Raw genomic sequence first — 26,351 nt, forward strand, 5'->3', positions numbered from 1 at the left:
AGCTCCTACTGTTGCTATGAGACTGCAGTCTTGGACGGGCTAGTGAAATAGATGCTCAACTTTGCAGCTCTGAGGTGGTCCAAAACTCTTCGCTTGGCAAAAGCAACTCAAAAAGCTACATTTTCTATCCACAGTGCCTAAGTCTTTGCTAGGGCCATGCAACCAGGAGCGCAGACAGAGCCTCTCAAGTCTGAAGCAAAGTACTCTAAAACCAATGTCAGAGCGCCTTACTGGGATCTGAGCTGAGTTAGCATAGAAACAGGCTCTACTGTCATAAGATCCAGGGAAGGAAGACAGCATAGAAAGGGCTAGAAGAGAGCCAAGGGTGTGACTGGCTCACGAGAGCACTGACCCTGAAAACACAAAGACCCAAGCTTGATCCTTAGAACCCATGTAAACATGCCTGGGAGTGGTAGGTCCCATGTAATCCCATCACTGAAGAGGCAGAGACAGGAGGATCCCTGAGCCCTACCATCCTACCGTTCTGGCCTAACCGGTGAGTGACAGGCCATTCAGAGACCCTGTCTAAAAAGAGGTGGAGAGCACTCAGAGGGATGCCACCTGAGATTGTCCTCCAGCTTTTACACACACACATAGACATGCATGTGTACCCACATACATATGTGCACTGGTATACACATGAAAATGTGCATATACGTGTACATAAAAAAGGCCACATGTAAAATAACCAATGAGGTCCTTCACATACACATATACATGCATGTGTACCTGCACACATATGTGGTCTGGTATACACATGAAAGTGCCTATGTATATATACATATACATGTACATAAAAAAAGGGGCCACATATAAAATAACCAAGAATTGGGCAGAGCCTTCACACACACATATACATGCATGTGTACTTGCCTGCACACATATATAGATCAATATACACGTGAAAATGCTTATAACCAAGGTCAGTGTCTAAATAACTATGTAGCCTAGTTACACTGCTGAGCTGCTTACTGCTCACAAGCAACACATCCTTACCTCTAAAGCCTGCTACTGAGCTGTCCCCAAGATCGTGGTCAGGATTGCAAGCGGGGATGAGAGCAGAGCAGGCTTGGGGAGTGTGCAAAGCAGCCACTGAACACAGCAAGCATCAACACAGATAGGTGACACCGGCAAAACAAGCTTCTCAACAGCCCTGCTCTGGGAGAAACCAAGGAAGGTTTTCCTGAATAGACCAGGCTGATTCAGTAGGCAAGGGGCGGAACACTTCCTAAATATCCTATTCCCCAAGGACTACCTGGCCAGGACACCTTCCAATACAGTGCTGTTAAGCTTAGGATCTAAGATGCAGCCACTACACTGCCTGCGTGGAGAGAGGGACTCGCCACAGGGAGGCACTGCTGAGCTACAAAGTGAATTACAAGGGTCTAAGATGCAGATTGGAGGCCCAACAGACCCACCATGGTCACCTATTTGAACCACCACACAGCACCACTTTCTAGGACCTGGCCCACTCTAGATCCCATGTCCCAGCCAGAGCAAGAATAAGAACTAGGGGCTAACAATGAGGATGACAGTAATAATTTAATAATTCGATTCTGTCAGACCTTATTGCTCTCTAGGGTAGCAGCGGCTCCTCCCTAGCCAACAGCAGCAACAGCAAAGGTTTTTATTGTTGTTGTTGTTGGTTTGCTTCATTTTTTGATTTTGGAGTTGTTCAGGTTCTGGTAGGACACTGAATTTAATCTAAACTGGCCACAATACGTTCATTTTCTACGTTGGTGATTGGTTTAGGCATGAGGCAGTTTTGTTCTGAGCAGCAGGGCTGGGCTCTCCCTTCTAGGATGCTGTTCACGTGAGGCAATGCCTGTAGCAGGGGTTTAAGACCACGAAAGGACAGCCAGCTGCTTACAGAGAACTCAGGTCAGAACGCGGACACAAATTCCCCTCAGAAAGCCATCTCAGAATTCCTCAGGAGAGGAAATGCCATTTTCTGAGTGTTTGCTCTATTTTATTTGGCCATGCAGCTGAACAGGGGAGCGAGAAAGCATGTCTCCCTGGAACTGGGTAAGAATGCTCCTCCACACAATTTACATATTCTCTCTACATAGCCACTGGCCAGAGCTGGGATCTGAGAGGGTAGGTAGCCTTCAAGTCCTGAAGGGTCCCTGGCAGCCACACTTGCAATTGAAAAGCACAACCCAGGCCAACAGTTGCTTAAGATTCAGTCCTAAAAGGGAGGGATTTCAAGTAGCCACACAAAGTATCTTGCATGTGGCTTCTCTGGATCTAGGTTTTCCTTCCAAGGTACCCATGCAGATTTTTCTCGAGTGCTGACTCTCAACAGCAGACACCTATGGGGAGAAGGGACACAGCTTGGATTAAGTACTTGTGCCCCATGAATGGAAAGTAGCTCTCCAAGAGTTCCAGGAACTGGTGTACATTGTCTGAAGGTTTTGGAAAATTGCAGTATGAAGCATAGAGTCTGGAGACAATACAACAGTTCATCCCACAGTTTAGAAACTGCTGAGCAGGTAGAGAAAGAAACATGACAAATAAAAAGCAATATTTTCAATTCTAGGAAAATCACGACATTCTAGGTCATAATCCATTTCCTGCTTACCAAACAATCTATTAAACTGGTTGCTTACAGATTAGTTACAGACTTAAGGCTGGTAATAAAGGTTTGTCTTTCTTGAGATCCTACCACTTCTGCTGGTAAAAGGTAGAGAGAATGATGTCAATAGCGAGCAGTTTACAGAGAATCAATTTACAAACCAAAGGGACATTTGACAAGGACAATTTTAATATGAAGATTATACGGATGGGATGCCACAACTGCGGTCCACGAGCGCCAAAAGGCAGCGGGAGGGCTGGAGAGACGGCCTAATAGTCCAGAGCACTGATAGAGGGACCAGGTGTGGTTCCCAGCACTTGCATGGTGCCTCATAACCGTCCATAAGTCCAGTTCCAGGGGACCTTTGCGGGCACCAGAAACACTCATGGTACACGTGCATGCATGCAAGCAAAATGCTCATAAAATAGTAGTATTTTTTTTAAAGACGGTGGAAGTAGGCACAGAGATAATTCATGCCTTAACTAATAAATAACCCTTCCTCATATACTCAGTGAATATCACAACATATGTAGTTCTCTCAGCACAATGTAAAAGCTGCTCCTAAAATTGTCCCAGAGCTGAGAACGCCCCCCCACCACACCCACTGGCTCACTGACCAGGGAACCGCTCTGGAAGAGCAAACAAAAACAACAGTCAGAAGCAGCACTGTTTCCAGAAATCTCTGGCTCGCTGTTTGCTCGTTTCCTGTCTTCCAAATTCTATTGGCTCTGCGCTCATTCTCGGGACCGTGTTTGTCGCTAATTCCTTTAGCCACATTCTGATCCAAGTGTCCCTGGGTAACCTTGCGCTTTCCGGTCAAGCCTCTGAAAATCTCTTCCCATCTTGCCCTTGCCCCAGTATAAGAACATGTCTGCATCCACTTCAAAGTGCTGCGAACAGGCACTGCACTTTAAAGCAACACGACAAGAACACACACAGTCATGCTGACTACACTCAGCTTCGTCTCTGTAGGTGCTTGCAGGTCACCAAGTACCCGGCTCCAAAATAAAAGCCCTCTACCGCTCGCTCACCTTTTCCTTCTAAACTACTGGAGCGACCCCCAGCCGACTTTGAGCCTCCTAATACTTACTCCTCCCTTTTAGTTTCTCTCCTAATGAGTGGCTGAGCCATACACTTATTATTTTTTTTCCTTTGCAAATGACCCGTCACTCCGCAGCTGAGACCCACTGTCCTAGTACAACATCTCTAGCTACTTCATTTCTAACTAGTTCCTTCAATACTCTTTCCTGTGACCCTTCGGGCTCCAAGATTCCCTAACTCTACGTCAAGGCGCGCTAAGTCTTCCAGCTACAGCGGTAACATGATAAATGCATGTTCTATGCCTTTAGCCTATTGCTGGAGAATTCCTGGTAACTATCTCAGGCACTCTCTGCAACATCCCCTAAAATACCATCACTGTCTTTTCTCCATGTATGGAGGCTACAGGAAGCGTCACACAGACGCCCAGGTCACCCTGCAAGCAATAGGTAACAGCGGCCTTCACACCTGCGGGGCTTCACTCTGACCCTGTTCCTGGCGGCTCCGGGTTGCACTCTTGACAGCTCTTAGATTTTAAGTGGCTTCAGTGACGAACCGTTTCCTATCAGCATGTGTCCAAGTTCTCCTTTCTCACTCAGGAAACAGGTTGTGATTCTACACCATGCTGTTTACAGGGTATTTGCCACCGCCAGCATCACGTCCCCCTGGTGAGCATCCCATGTTCACATTTGCTCATGGTGTCTCTGTTGGAATTTGCTCTCCTCTCCCCACCTGAATCATTCCTTAGTCCACAGCCAAAACCCAGACTCCAAGTCCTAACTGAAGCGTCCCAAAGACATCATATTCTACTCAGTGTTCCTCACTGAACTTCACAGAGCAAAAGTCCAAGAGGTCCTCCTCACAACCCAGCATGGTCCCATGAACCACAGAAGTCCTTATAGTCAGGATCAAGAGTGTCACACTGATCACAGTATGTTCCTTCCATGTAGCATGATGCTCCAGGGCCAAACTCACTTATGTACCAGAAATGTTACTGATGTGGATGTCGGCCATTGTCCCCTTACAAAGTGATGAACGCAGAGAATGTCTTAGCTGTCATAAAGTTTCTTATCAAGGCAGTTTTCCTTTACGAATAAGTTAGTACTACAGGAAAAGACAAAACTATCTTTTGGGACTATCTTCATTAAGGGCTAGACAGCCAGGCCTCACAGTAATACTGCTCATAGAGGCAGGTCCCGGCAGGGGTAAGCTGTGTTTTGCTGGGTGAAGATTCCACAGTTATCAAAAACTGTTAGTGGGCAAAGTGTAAAATTCCAGCACAGCCAATCCATAGCTGTCCTAGGAAAGTAGTTGCGGGGCCAGGGTTCCACAGGTTGGACCTGGAAAGGCCACAGTTCTGAAAGAAGCCATTCAGACGCAGCTGGCAGACGTACTTCTGAAGACGGATTCCTGGGCACACTCGTGCCGTGATTCCATGCTATCCGGCATTTAGTACGTCTGCCAAAGCACTGCACCTTACCAGGCTTCACACAACCAACTGCATTCAGACATACAATAACGTACAATGCCAGGACTTCTGGGTAGCTGCCTGGTCGTTTTAAACACAAGGCACCCCTTCTTCTATAAACGACAGCTCCGTGACAGGTGACCGGCTGCTGTGTTGATAGAGGTTACAGGACCTGGCCATGCCTGGAATTTGGGAAAGGCTCAGCCCAGCGGATGTGACTACCCCAAAGCATGAGTTACTCTTCCAGACACGCTGTATGGATGGGCCTGCGGAGCTTCCTTACAGCGGTGGCTAATGCATGTGGGTTCTGCTAACCAGGTGGGACACACAGAGTGGAAATCCAGATCTGAAGCCACTTCTCACTCAAATGTTGAGGTTTCCAGGAGAGAGCCTTCGGAAACTACAACCCCTAAGAGCCCAGTTGAGCCATAAAGTCAAGGACACAATGATTCTTCCCCAACTAAGTCATTCGGTATGGCCACACCCATGATTAAACTTGTTCTCAACCACAGCCACACATCAGAATCATACAGCGATTTTCTTAACAATGTGTGCATATGTGCCCAGGACTCACTCTGAGCAGAACACAAAAGATCACAACCTATGGCTAGCTTGTAGGCTTATACGACAGGTAGCTCAATTTGTGACCTATTGGATACTTACACTCTCCCAAACGATACCTTCATATGTTTTAAAGAATGAAACAAGGTTAAATTCTGGGGTCTTAAAAATAGGGTTACAAAAAGCAGCCATTTAAATAGTGTTTGTTGCTATTATCCTTAAAGTATCTGTGGCGTTCAGTATAGTAAAGGACTCTGTGAAATGCACCCTATCTACACAACTTCATACACTGTTCACAACAAACTCAAAGGGGGCCAAGCGGGGTTTCCTTTAGCTCAGGTTGGCCTAGAATTCACTATGCTTCTGAAAGTGGTCTTAAATTTATGATCTTTCTGTTTAAACCTCCCAAATCCTGGGATTACAGACATGGCAACAGTGCCGTGTCTTTGGAGGTGGATGTTGCTGTTGTTGTTACTGTTGTTGTTATTATTACTATTATTATTATTTTATTGTCTCTTGTACAGATAAGGACACTGTAACTTAGGGAATCCATGTTGCATGCAAGCAGTGACAAAAGTCTAAACAAATTCAGGTCTATTAACGCAAGCAGTACCGCAAACTCGCCCCCAGCTCATGCTTTATTTTGCCCTTACGGCCTCTGTGTACACCTGCGGGTTTCGCTCATCACCTGCAGGTTTATTGCCTCCCCAGGGAGAAAGTGGCATGAGAGGCGGAGTTTCACTCATCTAGTAAAAAGTACTTTTCCCGCTGCTTAATACAGGGCCTGGTAAGTGCCTGGCACACAGTAACAGCTCAGCCAACATCTGCACATGGAACCAGTGAATGAATGGTGATTAAAGAAAATTAAGGGTATTTTGGAAAACAATTAGAAAAAAAAACCCTCAAGTAAACGTTCTCCTAAGATTTCTCTAATATCTACACCGTTTCCTGTTGCTCGGACAGGTCCTCTGGCATGCTTCTGTGTGGACTGCAACAGTACAGCGTTGTGGCATGTGCATCAGAATGGACAAAATCATGCCTGTCGTCTTGGAACTTGAGGCTGAGGACTGAAATGCAGAGGCCAGCCTACCTTATAAGTAGAGACTCTGTCTCAAAACAAACCAACATGCGAAGGTTGATCGCATGCGCCAGAAGCATATAAGGAACAGGGGGTGGGGGTGGGTCTAAGACCCTTCAGGAACCAAACGGAAGTCCATCCTCTCTTACTTTATCCAGACCACATTGAGTCAGCACTAATCTGAAATTTTGCAGCTATTTAGATAAACAAGCAGCAGGTACAAAGATAACAATAGCTTACAAGGGGCTTTGTCCTAACCAGCTTCTTAGAATTAAGACATACATCATTTGCAACCTCAGTTTTAAAACCTATTTTTATGGCATAATTTTGAAAAGTTACTTCTTCGGGGGCATAACTGAGCTTACAGCACGAATTTCTCAAACAAAGAAATATCCCAATTTTTTAGCACACTTGAAATGGTTAATACTGTCGCTACTAAAAAGCTGAATTATTTCAAGTATATCCGACTAATTGATGAAACTCATAACCCCAAATTAGCAATGTTTATATGGCAGCATGCACGTATGCCAAGACAAACACAGTCAAGCTATTTCCCCCTAATCAGCACTTTTACTGAAGTGAGCCTGGAAAGGCAGAAAGTCTTATCTTAATTGCCGTTTACCTTGTCATCAGGAAGCACGTGCCAAATAGATATTGTCTTCTCCTCGACTTCGTTATTGATAGACAGGTAGGAAGGTTGATAGATTTTGGTTGGCTCTAATATTAATACCTAGAAAGAAAAAAGGCAAAGAAACCTGCATTAGTGACAACTGCTACAGTAAATCCAACACCATGTAGAAGAGGTTACAGATGCATCAGCCACGGAAAACACCTTAACTTCTGGAGAGTCGCTAGGAGCTTTCTGAGTTTTTCCATGATATACAGGTATCCTAAGGTCCAGCAATACATCAGCATTTATTGCTAACAGACTGGAAGTCATAGTTCAAAGTCCATAGTTCGGTTATCCCTGGAGAACTTACTGGTCCGGTTTGGAAAGCTTCAGCAAGCATGGCAATTCATGCTTCTAAGCAAGGCTCTCGGGAGATGTGGCAGAGAACCCCTGAAAGTTCAGAGTCAGTCTGGGTTACATCGTGAGTTTCAGGCCAGCTTAGCTACAAAGCAATATACATACCTCATTCCCAAAGCTTAAATTAATCATCTTGTAATGCATATGCTATTTCTATTAAAATAAATGTGTCAAAGAACGGAAGAAACATGATAAAAACACTTCTATACACCAAAAAGATTCTATTTCTAGAATAGAAATTCCAGATCTCTGCTGTCACACTTTATCATAAGAAGCTGGTAGTATGGTACTTCTTCCCATGAAAACGGTTTTATAAATAATTTGGGATTTTGTTGAAAGAGTTTTATATATAACCCAAAGAATCAGATATAGCTATGTGAAATATTAAAATTATCTTTGCACTGCCTTCAATATAAAACTAGAATATTCAATAAGAGAAATAAAATTTCCTGTTATTTTATTTAGAGATGTTATGAAGGGCATATGATAAGCTAGTTGAGAATCTACATGGAAAAGTTACACGAAAGAGTTTAATTATTACTAATACTTCATACCAAGAGGGAATAACATCAATATGCTGTACGCTCCCTAATTTTTAAGTTGTGATAGCTATTTTTTGTATAGACCCTTAAGGACCATTTTTTAAATTGAGACAGGCTTGTGGGTACCACAGGCTGACCTTGAACTTGCTATGACTTTGACTATGACTATGATCATCTTGACTCTAACTCCCAGAAGCCCACAGACCTTCATTACTGGTTTTAGAAGCATTGGGGACTGAACCCAGGGACTTGTGCATGCTAGGCAAACATTTTATCAACTGGACTATATCTCTAGACCAAAGCCCTGAATTTTTTGTACACAGTTAACAGTTAAGGATGTTTAGAAGGAAGAAAGGAAAAGCCATCACCTCATTACAGAGAAGCTGGAATGCTTCTTTGTGCTCTGCTGACTAAAAAATTACATTCAGAAGCAATCATGAATCAAACAAGTTTACCAGATAGAACTGGGGAGAAAAGCCTTCCCACGGCTCTGTCTTCAAGAAATAACAAACTCCCAATACACTAAAACATACAATGCAGCCTGAGCAAGGAAGGACAAGCATATGGGTCAGAAAACTGCCACATACCAGGAACAATATATATATTATTTCACCTCTAAGATTACCATAATACAGCATGTATGTAACTTAATTTATACATAGAAATAGAAAGGGAGCAGGAAAACCCCCAAATTTTCTTTTACTCTGAATATAAAAAGCTTTTAGAGCTCACCAATTTATCTCTTGATAAGGCCTTTACTATCAAATAAGAGGCTTTCCCACAAATCTCCTCACAATGAGAGCTTGCATTCTGACTCAGGACTATGTCCCTTACTGGGTAAACCAAGGTTCCAATTCTAGTCAGTCAAGCTCAGTGCTACTGATTAAGACTGAAGACCGATTTTCAAGCAACACTGTAGAAATGGTGCTGTCATAGCTGAAGGTTGCGGAATATTTGTTTAACTATGCAAAGAGGTGCTGCATTTGTTTAACTATAGAAAGATGTGTTGCATTTGTTTACATTGTAGAATATTTGTTTAACTATGCAAAGATGTGTTGCATTCGTTTAATTATGTAAAGATGGGTTGCCGTTTTACCTTGCCTGCCTAAGTCACCTGATTAGTCTAATAAAAAGCTGAATGACCAATAGCAAGGGAAGACGTACAGGCAGGACTTCCGGGCAGAGAGAATAAGTAGGAGGAGGAATTTAGGCGTTTGAAAAAGGAAAGAAAAAGAGACACCAGGGAGATGCCAGGGGGCAGACAGACAGACATAGAGAAAGCAGGAAAGTAGGACATACAGAACAAAAAAAAAAAGTAAAGAGTCTTGAGGCAAAACATAGATGAATAGTAACAGGTTAAATTAAGTTAAAAGAGCTAGTGGGACAAGCCTAGGCTAAGGTTGAGCATGCATAATTAATAATAAGTTTCTGTGTCTTTATTTGGAAGCTGGTTGACAGCCTAAAGAAAATTCCAACTACATTTGAACAACCCAGCATTTCAGATACTAAAACAAGTAACAGAGAACAAAAGATAGAATTCCCAAAACATCTTCTCAAGTTTCCTCCCCAACAAATGACAGCCCCTGTTCCGCAATGCTATGGGTACATTATTTCAGAGAAGCACAGCCTCTTATGGACTCCCTCTCCTGTTAAACTATGTCTTTATTGTCATCCCAAATGTTTCTAATAGATGAACTCTACACTGTGTGTTCTCAACTTGGGACAGGGAACGAAAACAAGGTTATCGTTGCCTAAAGTTTGTGAAGCCCTTCGATCTGCCCTTGAAATGACAAAATAAGAGGAATCTGTAGCATACATAAAAGAACCACAGACAGGCAGAGGAATGGAGGGGAAAGTGAAGAAGAAGGAAGGGAAGTGGAAAAGGAAGGGAAGAGATGAGAGGAGGAGAAAGGGAAAGAAGAGAAGAGCGACCAACCAAGAAAAGGAGACAACTGAACAGAGTTGTGGTGCTGGATAAAGCTCCCATGGGGTGTATACTCTGCCTTTCACACTAGCCAACGTTGCAATGACTGCTGACTTCTGAAGCAGGAGAGCAGGGCAAGGCCTAACAGAAGCTATATTAGCAGGCTGTGTATATCTAAGTCTCTCAAAGCCTCTGAGCACCAGGCCCCTCCTCCCTTCCGGCTCCTGGCATTAGGTGATAAGTTGGTGGTCTTCAGGCTTATGCAAGGTGAGAAGCAAACCCCCCTCCTCACGCCTCTCCTGATGGAGGTAAGGAAAGAAAGTTAACCAAACTGAGTACAAATGAATAGGACCATCCAAATAATTTTGCAAACTTTCCAGTATCTCTGGTCATGTTTGTTTGCTTGTTTTTTCTTTGAATAACAAGAAGGGAAATATGGAAATGAGATAAATGGAAACAATCCCAGTTTCCCAATACATTTTCTTATGCATTCTCTTTTGGGTTTTGGATGAACTTCATAAAATAATGTGATCATCCTAATCAAGACCACCAAAGACCCCTAAGCATGAGTCACAGAAGCTGCTACTGTGAAGATAAGATACTACAGTGACTGCCACAGCACCGGAAGGGCCTTTCCTTCCGAGGGAACCCAAATACAGTGACAATTTACTACCAAACGTGTGCATGTACAAATGTGCGTATGTCTCTCTCCCTCACTCCTCTCTGCTACTTTATGACTTATGTCTTGTATATATTTTATGTATTTACCATATGTTTTTCTTATTTCTGAAAATAATGTCTTAGCAGCTTCTACAACGCTTATTCATATATGCAAATACAGAAAAATAGACATGTGATTAACTGGAAAGCAGTTTTTTCTCAACTTGGAACTTCCTGGTAGACTCACGCTTTATAGAGTTGATACAAAATGAAGTGTACGAGAGTTTAGTTAGCGATAGTGATGCACACTTGTTCTGGGGGCTGGGCTGGGATGTAAAGTTTGAGATCAGCATGATCAACTTGGTAAGACCTTGTCTCAAAAATTATAAAAAGCCAAACAGAGTGTGGGTCTGGTCAGTGGTAGAATGGGGGGAGGTCTGGTCAGTGGTAGAGTGGGGGAGCGGTCTGGTCAGTGGTAATGGGGGGTCTGGTCAGTGGTAGAGTGAGGGGGTCTGGTCAGTGGTAGAGTGGGGGAGGGGTCCGGTCAGTGGTAGGGGGCGGTCTGGTCGGTGGTAGAGTGTAGGCATGTGGGTCACTGAGGGTGTCTACATCACATTGTCAAGGCATTGGGTAAAATGAGAATTAGAAAACTACAATTTTGATCTCAGTGTGACAACAAAGCCTGGGAAAGAAATTGTGAGTTTTCAAGTTATGAATTCTGGAGTAGGAGAGGAAGAAATAAGCACAAAGCACTCTATTTTAGTTTCTTCAAAACCAGACAGTCACAAATAAAGCATGAAATATTTTGAGAAGAAATGGGATTGCTGCCAAACAAACTGTCATAAATGAGTCTGAAAGATAACATGTGCCTTTCTGCCTCTGCCCACACAACACAACAGCCATGTCCACGGAACACAATAGTGATGCCCACAGAACACAATGCCAATGCCCACGGAACACAACAGTGATGCCACAGAAAACAATGGCGATGCCCATGGAACACAATGGCGATGCCCATGGAACACAATGCTGATGCCCACGGAACACACCGGCAATGTCCTACTGCATTAGATTCATGACAGCTTTTAAAGAAACAGACCTTGCAAATACAGTTGAAGTCCCCACAGTCCCTTCCACAGTCTCTCTCAACATCCCCTCCCTAGACAATTCTCCAGAAAGCCTGGCAAATCTTAATGTCCACCAGCAAAATCTAAAATGTTCTTGTCCCTGGATATTTGCTGAGTGTAAAATTTCTACTTACTTGAGTTCAGCAGACCCAGAACCTTTTCTTGCCCCAATTTGTGTTTTCTTGTCTACTTAATCAGGTTAATTAGCTTTCCATACGATCGCCTTCTTTAACTTTCATATTCGGCATTTGCATTAAATATTTTTCTTGCTTCATTGTTGTCTATTTTGCATGTTTATGGCATTTTTTTGACCAATATTTCTTTTTTTTTTTTTACAGTTCAACACATGCTAAGCAAGCTCTCTCTACTGCTCTACACCACCAGAGCCTCCATTTTGTTGTGTGTATGTACTTGTTAGTGTTGTCTGTGTGGGTCCATATGTGTATTTGGTAAGTGTTGTGCACATGTGTGAATATGGACAGAGGACAAGATCAGCAGCATTTCCTTAAGAAGGACATCTGCTTTTTTAAAAAAATTATTTTTGTTTATGTGTGGGTCATTTACTTTGCATGAATGTCTGGGCACCACATGTGTGCGTTACCCAAGGAGGCCAGAAGAGGGCGTCATATCCCCTGGAACTAGAGCTACAGACCCTTGTGGGCCACCATGTGGGTGCTAGAAATCAAACCCAGGTCCTCTGCAAGAGGACCAATGAGCCATACATCTCTCCAGCCCTTACCTCAGTGTTTGAGAAAGTGTTTCTCACTGACCCGGAACTGAGCAGACGAGGTGTGCTGGCCAGTGGCTCTCCCATTCTCTGCCTCCCTGGTACTGGAATTATAGACGAATATCACTGAATCTGGATTTTTTTTTTAAATGTGGGCTATCCAGGTGGAACTCGGGTACCCCTACCTACACAGCAAATTCTTTACGGACTGGGCTATCTTCCAGCCCTCCTCCATTTAAAAATTAAATCAATTCGGATGAGATAATATTTTCTTTAAGGAACTATGGGTCTTTTCTTGCTTAAGAAACTCCCTAAGATGGATGTGGTGGCATGTGCCTAAAATGCCAATAGTTTTGAAGCTGAGGCAGGAGAATTTCAAGTTCGAAACAAGTTGGGGATACACACGGAATTCAAGGCCAGTCTGATACATAGTGAGGGCTTGTCCCCCACGCCCACCTCCATTTTTTTTTTAATGTTTTGTTTTAGGCAAGGGCTAGGGGTGTCCCTTAGTGGCAGAACACTTGCTCAGCTTTCGTTTGATCCTCAGTCTAGAAAAGAGAAGAGGGGGAGTGGAAGGAAGGTGCGAGAAAATTTAAAACAGGGGAAAGATTTTAAAAGGGGAAAAGAAAAGAAAGTCTATTTGACCTAGAGTCTATAATTTCACAGCTCCTCGGTATCTCCCGGCCTTACTTCTTACTCACGTATTTACACTACAACAGACTGGCTGGCTCACACTGAACATGTGTAAAGCAGTTTGGAATGGTGAGCAGGAACTCTCCTTTCCCGCGGGTTTCTCGCCTATCCTGTCGACAGTCAGCTCATCAAGTCGGCAGTCCATTAAACTCTGCCGGAGGGCGTGCACTCTGCTTTCAGCAGCATATTTATTGTTACTCAGAGCCCTGGGGCAAGCTGCCAGCTCACTCCGAGGTACGGGCCTTCCTAGGCTGCACATTATCTGCACTAAGAAACAGAGCAGAGTGCTTTAATTTGAAAGATGTTTCAATTGAGGGTCTTGCTGAGCTCAAGGCTTTGTGGGGGAAGTCAGAGCAAAGCATGCTCACTCCAGCAATGGATTGAATTAAGTGAAGAAGATGATCCTATCAACAGAAACTAGAAATCGGGGTTTATGAAAAGAATTGGGGATTGTCACATCCCCTGCATATGGAAGACTGGGATTACAGAGTGCAAACAAGGGATGTAAGATTTTGACATTGGAAACAATTTGCACACAAAGCCAATTGCTATTAAGACATGGATTGGATGCCATTGTCATATTACTCTGAATCTGGTGTATCCTGAGTGTAGTACGATGGGAATGCATTAGCTGTGAAGATGAACCATGCAGTTTTTAAAAGGTGTGTGTGTGCATGCGTGTTAGCTTAATCAGTAAGGTGCTTACCATGCAAACACAAAGGCTTGAGTTTGAGCCCCAGCACCCATGTAAAAAGTCATATACGGTGGTGCATGCTTGTATAATCCCACTGTGAAAGAGGTAGAGACAGGTCAGGCACTGGTAGCACACACATATCTTTAATCCCAGCACTCAGGAAGCAGAGGCAGGTGGATCTCTATGAATTCAAGGCCAACCTGGTCTACAGAGCGAGTTCTAGGACAGCCAAAGCAACACAGAGAAACCCTGTCTTGAGCAACAAAAGAGGCGGAGACAGGTGAATTTCTGGTCCTCGCTGACCAGTCAACCTAGCCGAATCCCAGAGAAAGACCTTATTTCAAAACATAAGTGGACAGCTCTTGAGAAATGACAGAGGATGACCTATGGCTGCACACACAACACAGACACACAGACACAGGCACACACATACACAACAAACAAAGTTGTCTATGCATTAGTATGTATATACACACATACCATATGTGTGTATATATATATATATATGTATGTATGTATTTGTGTCTATGTCTGTGTACCCATGCGTGCGCGTATACACACACACACACACACACACACACACACAAAGATGCATGCATGCACGCGCACACACATGAGTTGAAATTAGACAAATTGAATTGAAGGCCAAACTGCAAGTCATCGCTTTCTAGAGTTGCAGCAATAAAAAGTGATTGCTCCACAGGCTTATGTGGCCACAGGGCAACTCTGTCTGACCTACCTGGCTGACAGTGGCTGAGACAGAACTGCAAACAAGTGAGCCGATAGTTTCGGCACAACAATGCTGATAACACTGAAGACAGGGCAAGAAGACTGCAGTATCCAACAACGTCTGGACTCTGTCTGGGCTCAAGAGCCGCCTTGACCTAACCAAGGTCACAATATTTCTATTGCTTTCTAAGCAGCCTCCGGACTTATCATAACGAGCAACTCAAATCCCTGCCCCAAACATCAAGTTGTAACTCATTTCTCCGGTTTGAAGAGTCATTATTTTCAAAACTCAACTAAAATAGGCATGGAGGCACATGCCTGTAATCCCACACTCAGCATGCAGAAGGCTGAGGCAGGAGTGGAACACCAGTTTGGGCGACTTAATTATACTAACTATACTATATCTCAAAATATAAAGCGATGGTAAAGCTCTACATAGTCAGGCAAAACAAGTCAACCTGTATAAAATCAGCCTGGTCAGCAAGTGCTCACACAGGACAGTTAAAATCAAGCGGGGCAGATGTTCCTTAAAGACAGGAAGCAACACAGAACTGAATGCAGATGCAAATGAAGGTACTCACTGGAAATCTAACGACAGTAACGTCTGTTTTGGTGGCCTCAACCAGGAAATCCATCCAAAAGTCCACCAGCTCCTGCTTGGCCATGGGCTGCTCCGTGGTCAGTTTCACAAAATGCTTATATATCAAAATTGTCTCCACAATAGACTTGAGGTACCTGAGAATTAAAGGACGCAAAACGGGGCAGAGTTAGGGCCACCTACTCCCCTCAACCCCACTTTCACCTGCTAGGTGTTCTTTCTAGTCTCTGAGTGTGACTGTCCTTATAATTGTGCCTCCACATTTACCAAACATGTTTTACTATGTGCTAAATAGCAGGTACTTTCACATGTTCAGCTTTCACAAAAATTCAGCAAAGTATGTTTCTGAAAGACGAGAAAACTCATGTTTAGAATGTTTAAGTAAATTGGGCCCGGGGTCAAACATCTCCCTAAAATGGTTTTATTTGTTGTACTGAGGATCAAACCCAGGACGTGTGCATGCCGGGCAAATGCTGAGCTCCCTTCCCAGCAACACATTTTTAAAAATACATATATGTGACTATTTGTAACACATGAGTTTTAAATGCCTATATTCAATCTGAGGACAAGGTGGACACATGTGTGTTTAAATATGCCTCTTCAAGGAATGTCTCAGAAATAGATCCTTCGTGAGAGGTTATTTTACTCTGAGCCATTGAGCTTAGGAATCATACAAATATCCACAAACGTAAGAAGACAGATGGTGCCTCAAAAGAAAAAGGAGAAACGAGGAAAAAGATAATTATGCAAGATGGTGGCTGTGTCAGCACTTTGCAGACCACAGACATGGAAGCTGACATTACGTAATTAGGCATTATTGTGCGGCTGCTTTACTACCACACAGGATGCTGTCTGCTTTCTCGGTAACAGAAGACAGGGCACTAAAGCACAGCTCTTTGTATCCCCACTTCAGTCTCTTCTGCCACCAGAAAAGTCATCACAAAGAAAGCGCACATATGACCGAGTGTATCACTTATGGTTCACTTAGTTCATGGCATTGACTCAAAGCCTACTGTGGACACGCATGAGACTGTGGGTACAGCCCCTTGTCCCCAAGCTGCAGACAGTGCCATGGAGACAAATATAAAAGGTATAATACCACCATGGATAAAGTCAGTGGGGATATATTTAAAGAAAGACCTCAGCATCGACAGAGACATACTGAAGAACGTCAGAAGCGGGAAAGCGGGATGGGATGAGAGTGGGGGGCACGAAGGTCTGAAGTCAGCATCCTCCTCAAAACGTGATGGATGAGCACTCCCCCAGGTGGATGAACACGGAGGCTGGAAAAGGCATCTTTAGGCAAGTGCTAAATTCAGATGTGTAAACACCACGGTGCCACGTGTTCATTATATGGAGAGTGCAGTGTGAATCCCAGAGCAGAACAAGAGCGGGTTTGGGAAGGTGGAGGGTGAACCTTGTTTGCCAAACGAAGATGGGCTTTATCCCTCAGCTGTGACAACTATTAAACTGGATCAATCCAGATCTAAGGATTTCGATGAAGAGGAAAGGCTGGGCAGGGATGCCATGGAGGAGGACTGGTTAAGAGAGAGAGACCTGCAGATGAGGAAGTCTGTAAGGAACCAGGAGGACTATGTTAACATGGAAGTCAGTTCTGGGGACATGGGCACTCAGAGCCTGTACTCAGACCTGCTCTAGGAAGGGACTTTCTCTGCACGGCTGCTAAACTTTTTCACATCTCTACCCTGAAAGTCAGTAACCACGTGTGACAGAACAGAACTAGCACTATTTTTAAAGTAGTCCAAAGTATAGAAAGAATTTTGTTATTTCTCTAATACTATACAGACAATGGTGAGACTTGGATAGCTCCCCCCAAAAGTCTGAAAATTTTAACAAAACACACACACATCAGAAAACACTCCAATGTGTCTCTCACACTAGGAGTGAAACAGAGTGAAAACCAAGAACGAGAATGCCCAAACTGAGACTGAATCGTGAAAGAAACAAAGAACATGCATTTGGAATGGAGCCCAAAGCGGCCGAGACGAAGATGTGGTCTCAGATCTGGGGCATGTGTCGGACTGGAAGGCACAGACTGTGCAGCCTCTACAGTTCACATGAGTGACACTGGCTGGGAAGGCCAATGTCTAGGAAAAGCTAAGTGACGTCATTGAGGTCATCAAAACTTTTAATTCAATGCATTTTCTTCACGAAAAATTTTATTTTTCCTGTAGGTTCCGGATATTGGCCTAAGAAGAAATAATATCATGTAGAAGTTGTAAAACTGAAGAGTGTGAGGCTATCTAATAAACAGAGCTGCAGAAGCACACGAGGGTTGATAAATACCACGCTGGTGTCTTCAGTTTAAACAGCTTCTCAGATGCTTGAATGACGCGCAGGTGGTCATTGGCCAGGACGCTGGCTCCCAGAAAGAAGCCGACTTCCCAGTAGCTCTGGAGTTTTTCCAGATTCCCCTTTTTACCCAGGAGGCTGCTCAGCTTCACCCCTAGGAGAAAGAAGAGGAAGTAGGGTGTTACACCGCAAGTAGGCAGGGCTGACTCTTCATTTAGACATGAAATTAAGTTTTCATTGTACAGAAAGATCAAAATAGCTCTATGTTTGATGTGGATCAAATGCATTGGAAGGGCATAATGTCTTACCAAACAAAATGTACACAGAAGAAAATAAAAATATCTTTTAAAAATTGTATTCTTTTTTTCTTTGTTTACTTTTATATGTATGAGTGGTTTTGCCTGCATATATGTGTGTGCATCATGGCACCCTCAGAGCTCAGAAGAGGGTGTCTGAACTCTTGAAGTGGAGCTATGATGGTTGTGAGCCACGGTGTGGGTGCTGGGAACTGAACTTGGGTCCTCTGCAAGAGAAACAAGTGTTACCTGCAGGGTCATCTCTCCAGCCCCAGCAAAAATTATCTTTAGTTGAAAAACCCAACATTTGTGTGCCACGGTTTGGAATTTTAATGTGTCCATGAGCATACATGTAAGATGAGAAAATCCAGTATATTTTTGTTTTACCATGGATCGTGAAATAATGGGAAAGGGGATTTTCTTGTGTTTTGTAGGTTGAAAAATCTATCAGTAAACGGAAACACAAGTGCATGTCTGTATAAATAGTGTGCATATACATATACACTCACAATATAATGTAGTGGCATTTCAATTGTATTTTATCCAAAAAGCAAAACAGCCAGTCACTGGTTCTTACCTCAATCTCAGTCCAAAAGGGCGATCCTGTCTCCAGGAGTCTCAGAATGAGACTGTGCCTGAGAGCTGTTTCCTCTCTTTATAATCCCCTTTAGTTCTGGGATTAAATGCATGCACTACTGGAATTAATGGGCTGCACTGCCCGGTTTCTATGGCAACTGGTGTGGCTACTGGGATTAAAGGTGTGTGTTACCATTGCCGGGCTGAAAGGCTCACCAGTGTGGCTGTTTTACTCTCCCAATCTCCAGGCAAGCTTTATTTCTTAAAATACAAGTGAAATGCTACTATATTACATATATCTTATCAGTTAGGAACCTATAAAGCCAAAGACTCTAGACAGTGCTGTCTCATTAGTACCATCCATTTTCTCTTTGTTACACTGGTGACATTTGTTGCATGAGAGGCAGGCATCCTACAGTTACAGCCCCAGCCTGCTACTGCTACTGTCTAACACGGCTTGATAATATAATGTGAATTTTTCAACTTTGTTCAAGACATATTTGCTTGTCTACATTCCTTACATTCTATTATAATTGTTTTGTATTATTTGTTCATTATATTGATTTGCTTAAAATATATATCCTTGCAGAATTGCTTAATGCTCTTAGTATTCATTACCTTAAAAAGGATTTGAAACCTGATCTACTTGCGCATGCCTATAATCCCAGCTTCTGTGGAGGTGGCTACAGCATCAGACAGAAGTTGAAGGTTTGCCTGGGTTACAGAGAGAATTCAAGACCAGCCTGGGCAACTTAACAAGACTGTTATAGAACAAGAAGAGGATAAAAGGTGTGGGGTGAGATAGCTCAGTGCTATTCACAGTAGAACACATGTGTTTTGTAGTATGTATAAGATTCTGAGTCCAATTCCCAGTATCATCTAATTTTATATTTGTTATTTAAAAACAGGGCTAAAAGGTAGGACATATCATTGTAACAGGCTACAGAGGCAGAAGGCCACTCAAGGGAAGTACATCTACTGCCTGTTAAAGGTTCATGAATAGAAGCTTACTTACTAATTTGTAATTTTTGTCCAGTTACTGTACAAATAATCCCTGTGTGGTAGGATATATAATCCCCAGGATCTGTGACGTGTTAGAACATAAACCAGCTTCAAAGAAAATCAAGTGTAGAAATCTTATCCTAATATTTCTTGTTAAAGCATTTATTAATTCTTAAACATTCTATAACTCAGATGTATGATTTTGTTTATTTTTTTTTTGAGACAGAATTTCTCTGTGTAGCCCTGACTGTCTTGGGACTCACTTTGTGGAGTAAGTTGGCCTCCAGTTTACAGAGATTGGCATGCCTCTGCCTCTCAAATGCTGAGATTAAAGGCATGCACCACCACCTCCCAGACCAGAATTATAGTCATATTAAGATTTCCACACTAAATGGTTTAAATAAAATATTTTACTTTTGTCTACTTTATATTTTCGGAGAGTAATATTTTACCCTTTTGAGAATTTTAACTAAAACAAAATAACCTTTAACTTTAAGTTACTTTTTATTATATAATTTACTTAAACCATAAATATTCCAAGGGAAAATGAGCATTTGGATGATCCTCACATTTTGTGAGGATAAATTAAAAAGAGAACAGTTTGCCACCAAAAAATCTCCTAAGTTGGAACCAATTGCACCTGCCTGTGCAAACACAGCACAGATCTTTGAGCTGGGCAGCCCCACTCCAAAAAAGTTAAAAAAGTAGGCAGGAAAAAATGAGACATTAAAAATTTATCTACCAACCTTGGGTGAAAATAAACAACTTTTTATTATGTGACACTTCCAGGAACAAGTAAAATCCAGACACAATCTAATAGAGAGTCCTGCTCTCAAACTTCCAAACAGCGACTCTGAAAATGCTTAGATGTAAAACAAGAATAGTTACAATAAAATTCAGGATTTTTAAAAAATCTAGAATGTTATTCTATGGTAATGATATCTGACTTTAACAATGGCATAAATTTGCCATAGGATCATGACCCCACCCTTTCAATATTTGGACAAAAAATGTTTTAAATCTACTTACTTCCCTTTGTGTGGTCTGTGTGTGTGTGTGTGTGTGTGTGTGGTGTGTGTGTGCGTGTGTGTCTATGCATCCGTCATGTTCACGCCACAGTGTGCATGTAGAACTCAGAGAACAATTTGGTGGAGTTGACTGTCTTCAACCATGGGAAATCTGAAGATCAAATTTAGGTCATCAGATTTGGTGGCAAGTACTCATACCCACTGAGCTATCTCACCAATCTCAAAATGCATTATCTTTAATGACAGATAGTGTTTTAGCATATGAACAAGTCATAAATTATTTACCAAAGCACAGATGGATAGATAGCCATGTTTTATTACATTCTTGTATACCCAGCTTTGTGTATGTACTCGGTAACCTCTTCATCATGAAGATCTAATTGCTGATGTGTTGGAGATGGGAGGTGCATGCCACTAGAATATTGCCTTGTGTTTTTTTAAAACCATTGTGACTAACCATATTTTCATGCTTTGTTTGTTTTGCAAATGAGTTTGTGCGTTCTTCAGATACGATGCATAAAACTTGGTTTTGCCAGTTGTGCTGGTGCATGCTGGTAGGATTTGCTAACAGAGGCAGAGGCAGGAGGATCATGGGTTCAAGGCCAGCCTGGGCTACACATTTGGGGCTGACGAGATGGCTCAGAGGTTGAGAGCACTAGCTGCTCTTCCAGGGGTTCTGAGTTCAATTCCCAGCAATGACATGCTGGCTCACAACCATCGACAATGAGATCTGGTGCCCTCTTCTTGTGGACATGTGTAGAGAACACTGCATACATAAGAAATAAATAAATCTTAAAAAAACAAAACTTGTTATTATGTGAAACCATTATGCTTTTAAGATTGGTGTTAAAACATGGCTCTAACCTGTGTTTGTTCAGGTGCATGCATGTATAAGCACATGTATGTAGCATGTATAAGCACACGTATGGAGGCCAGAGAGCAAGTCGGGGTGTTACAACCTCTGAATTGGCTGCCTGGGCAACGAGCCTGGGAGATCCATTGTCTTTGCCTTCTCAGCAATGGGATTACAAGAGCAACTGCCATTCCAGCTTTGAGTCTGCTTGCTTTACTTATTTATCTATTTACTTTTTTGTTTTTGGTTTTGTTGTTTGTTTGTTTGCTTTTTTGATACAGGGTTTCTCTGTGTGACTCTGGCTGTCCTAGAACTCCCTCTGCAAACCAGGCTGGCCTCAAACTCAGAGATCTGCCTGCCTCTAGTTCCCGAGTGCTAGGATTAAAGACACGTGCCACCAAGCCTGGCTTGCTTTTATTTTTTGCTGTTCAATGTAGCTCCTGGGAACTGAACTCAGGTCTTCATGATTTCAAGGCAAGTACTTTACTGACTGAGCCATCTTTCAGTTCTGCTAATGTTTTTATATTTAGGAGACCTTTCTTTCTCATGAGCACATAGACATTATGGACCTCAGTACACAGAAGCACATCCGTATTTTGGATATTTCCACGGAGCAGAGCTTCAGAAGGAGCACTATACTAGGCTCTAGGCTACAACATCTTAGGTGCTGGGAGGGCAGGTGTGTGTCACTGGACCATTTTAAAGGTCTTTATGCATAACTGCGAATGCAATTCCATCAATTATGATTTTACCAACTCCTTACCAAGAGTGTAAGTTTCTTCTGTGTAAAACTTTTTTGGCTTAAGTTATAAGCAATGGGTGTTGCATCCTTGTGATTTCATATAACTTCCTACAGCTTCTTCCACTGAACTGTCTGCTGATATAATTTGCATTTTAACATAGCTCTCATTAGAACTGGCTGACTCGTAAGCACCGGGGAGTTTTCAATGGTATAGCTTTTATCATCATAGTTCTACCTGGAGGCTGCGACTAAATTCAAGGCTGTTTTACGGGGAAATGAGGACACAGAGCTCTGACCAAGCACTCATTAGTTGCCTAGCACTGAGCACATTAAACACGCTGACTCTTTCAATGCACACAACACAGCAAGCGAGGGGATATTACCCTTTGCAACGAGGAGAACAGAGTCCAGAGAGCTCTGGAAGTTTCCGAAAAGGCAGAGATTAATTCTTTCATTTTGGCTTTCTATTATAAAGAATTTCAAACATATACAACTAGAAAATATACTATAGTAAGGGAGTAGGGAGTGTAATTTAGCGGTAGAACACTAGTTTAGTATGCAATGTCTAAGAAACACAGAGGAGCCAAACAGATCTACATGTGTGTATGCATACATACATACATACATAAGCACCGCAATGAATGATCAGTTTGGGGACAATGGTTAGTCTTTCCGCTTCTTGATAATTTTTGCTGAGCTTTTCAAACTAAATCACAGATATTTCATGTTTACAGATTATAAAAAATCTAGAAAATTCTTCTATAAATCTTTCTCCATTACAACAGCAATAATTCCCTAAGGTTATATATTAGATTTGTCCTGACTCAAATAAATCCTCTAATTTTTACCAAAATGTTCCCCATAGGTTTTTCCATAACTAAGCTTAGTAAATTAAATGGTTATTTAATTTCATTTGGTATTTATGACTCCAAATATCTTTTAATCTACCTAACCCAGCCATGCTTCTTTTCCTATGACACAGATTTGTTTATTGTTTCCTCAAAGCAGAGATGCTGTCTGATAGATTACCCGTGTATTCTGGACCTGCCTACTGGCATTTCATAGCATTGTCTAACTTACTTTATTAGATCTCATGGTGCCTACTGAATGGATATTGGACCTTAAGCTTCCAGTTAAACATTTCTGGTGAGAATATTTCACAAGGGACAATATGTACTTCATCAAATTAAGAGAAATGTAACAATGGTAATCACTTAAAATAGTGATTGAGTTTGGTGACTTTGCAGGGCCTTTCCCTTTAGATATATCTGCTCTTTTTTTTTTTTTTTTTGGAAGATTTATCAAGTTACTTACTCCATTATGTATATGGGTGTTTTGCTTACACGTATGTCTGTGCAGTACGTGTGTGCACATCTTTTCCTTTGTGACAAGCAGTTTCATCAGGGAATTGCTGAGACACCATGTAAATAAGGCAAGATGTCTGCTTCTTAAACAAAGGTACTTACTTAATGGATTCAGTTCTAACTGGAAATCTCTGCCCCAGTATTTTACCATGACATCGCTGTCATCATCAGCTTTACCTTTTTCTCTACTTAATTAACCAGTATTTTCCAAAAGAATGCATCCTTCTTGGGAGTAAAACTGTAAGGAACAATCTTCAACTGAAGAGGAGCTTCAAAACACGTAAGCCAGAGAACTTTCTTAAAAGAAAGGAAAAGTATTTAACCCTTCCCTTCCAAGCTCTGTCCATAAGGGACAAGGGAGTCCTTTGTGGTTGGAAATGGGTTTTGCTTCTGTTTTAATTTTTTCAATCTTTATTGACATGTGGATTTTTATATTCAGTAATACATTTATTTCATAATTTTTCTTTTATTTTGTTTTGAGGCTTTGTTTGTTCTGATTCGGTTTTGTTTTTGCTTTTGGGTGAAGTGGACAGAGTTTTCTTGACTGGCCTTGGTCTTCTGATTCTCCTGCCTTCATTCCTGGGTGCTGGAATTACAGGTATGGCCACCAGGAACTGGTTACATGTTGCTGGGGATTGAACCCAGGGTTTCCTACATGCCAGGATACCAATCTGAGCTATATTTGTGGCCCTGTTCTATATTTTTTAATGCTCAGAGAAAATGAGATTAAAATATTAATCCATCTCAATTTCCAAAAATAGGGTTCCTTGTCTTACACAACTATTACTGAATATGGGCCCAAAACAGTAATTTTGACTCTCTATAAAATGTATCATCTTTAAAAAGTTCCACAGACTGTGTAAGAAATTATTTTTATTTAATGTTAGAATATTAATTTTTAAAGCTTATGAAGCTTAAAATAGAAGGTTTAAGATATTGCCCTATGTGTTAAATGCTAATTCTAAGTAGTTGAACCATAAATTACCCAAAAGTTAGGACCTATGAAGCAATTAGTATAACCTTAGACAAACCCATAACTACAATCAAGAGTGTGTGATCGTTCGGACATGGCTTGAACATCTACCTCTAAGCTTCATGTACTAGAAGCCCGGGGCTTAGTATAGTGGTATAGGGAAGTATTAGAACCTTTAAAACATAGAGCCTTAAGGGAAGTGGTTAGCTCACTGGAGTCACCATCCTCATTGTCTTCAGAAGAGATCAAGGTCGTTTTAATGGAGCCCTTCATTAGCTCCTAGAGAGTCAGCTGTTACATAAGTTAGAGCCGGTCTAGTCACTATTGAACCTACATCCCTGCACCATCATGTAACTGTTGCCTCTTGACATCCACCATAATGGGATACAGACCAGACCAGATCAATGGAGCGCCTTGATCTTGAACTTTCAACCTGCAAACTTGTGGTCTAAGTAAACTATGCATCTTCTGGTATTTTGTTAAAGGAATAGGAAAAGGACTAAAAGAATCTTTGGCTACAGACATGATAGTTAAGAATTACTTCTTAATTGATTCTTATATCTGGGTGGTGGTGGTACAAGACTTTAATCCCAGCACTCAGGAGGCAGAGGCAGACAGATCTCTGTGAGTTCGAGACCGGCCTGGTCTACAAGAGCTACTTCCAAGGCAGCCAGGGCTGTTACAAAGAGAAACCCTTGTCTCAAAAAAAAAAAAAAACCCCAAAATGCCAAACATGCCATTAGCTTTCCTTTCCTGTACATTACGATATATTATTACTATAGTTTATTAATTTATTTGCCTAAACCATTTCTCTTAAAAATATACATAGTCTAATCTTACTATATTAATATTAATTTTAGGTCAGCCCATTTTTGATTGGCATAATTTCTGACTGAATGAAATATAACATATAAAGTTAAGTATCATTTAATGAGGGTATGCAATTTATGTTTTACATGATAGTATTGTATAACCTTGAAACTTAGCTGTTATAGAAGCTAAAATTCACATCAAGTCAAATTGAAAGTCTTCGTACTTGATGAAATGTCCAGGTTTCGATAATTTAATTTTTTGTTGTGCATGTCCCTATCCATGAGGATAATGTATCTGGAGGGTGTTTGTGTGTACACAGGCATATGGATGCCGGCAGGCAACCTCTGGTGTGGTTCTTCAAGTGCCGTTTCTCTTCGTATTTGTTTATTTTTGAGATGGGGTCTCTTGCTGGTCTAGAGCTTACCAAGGAGCCCCAGGCTCACACCTGTCTGTCTCCAACAAAGAGGGCTGCAGGTGGCCCATTACAGCAAGTTTTCTCATGTGGGCTGGGAGAGGAGGGCAGTCAAAATCAAGCTTTCCTGATTGCACAGCATATACTTTACCGAATGAGGTATCTTCCCAGCCCAATTTCCAAAACCTTAAAGCCATCCCCATGTTTTAAGTGCTCGTTCAACCTACGTTATGAGTTCTTCTTGGCAGAAAACACAGTGTTTACTCTGTGAAGTTACATTCCAGCTCTCCCAACCTCAGTGAGCTGGCTGTTCTCATCTATACACCACGTAAAAATGAGAGCAAGAATAAGTGCATTTCCAAACCACTGTCACTGCTCGACTTACAAATGCAAATCAGGGTCAAATCCCATAAAGACTGAAGGGCCCCACCCAAAGAACACAGCCACAAGATGCGGAGACCACTGATGGAGAGCGAGTTTGGGCTATGGTAAGTTTTTAAATTAAGATGCAATATTTTAGAGTGATTTCTAAAAGGCA

At 42.0% G+C, this 26,351-nt stretch overlaps 1 protein-coding gene across 2 annotated transcripts in view; it reads right to left on the reverse strand.

Moving 5' to 3' along the window:
* Nucleotides 1-26,351, reverse strand: part of Map3k5 (mitogen-activated protein kinase kinase kinase 5) — a 208,121-nt gene that overhangs the window by 72,757 nt on the left and 109,013 nt on the right. For both annotated transcript variants that reach the window (XM_048424974.3, XM_048424975.3), the window contains exons 9-11: nucleotides 17,749-17,908; nucleotides 15,425-15,578; nucleotides 7,343-7,450 (exon numbers count right to left, since the gene is read on the reverse strand). In XM_048424974.3, the coding sequence (XP_048280931.1) occupies nucleotides 7,343-7,450; nucleotides 15,425-15,578; nucleotides 17,749-17,908 (422 nt within the window). The remainder of the gene's footprint in view (nucleotides 1-7,342; nucleotides 7,451-15,424; nucleotides 15,579-17,748; nucleotides 17,909-26,351) is intronic.

Source organism: Myodes glareolus, chromosome 1 (genome assembly GCF_982192425.1).
Source record: "Myodes glareolus chromosome 1, mMyoGla1.1, whole genome shotgun sequence".
NCBI classification, from domain to species: domain Eukaryota; kingdom Metazoa; phylum Chordata; class Mammalia; order Rodentia; family Cricetidae; genus Myodes; species Myodes glareolus.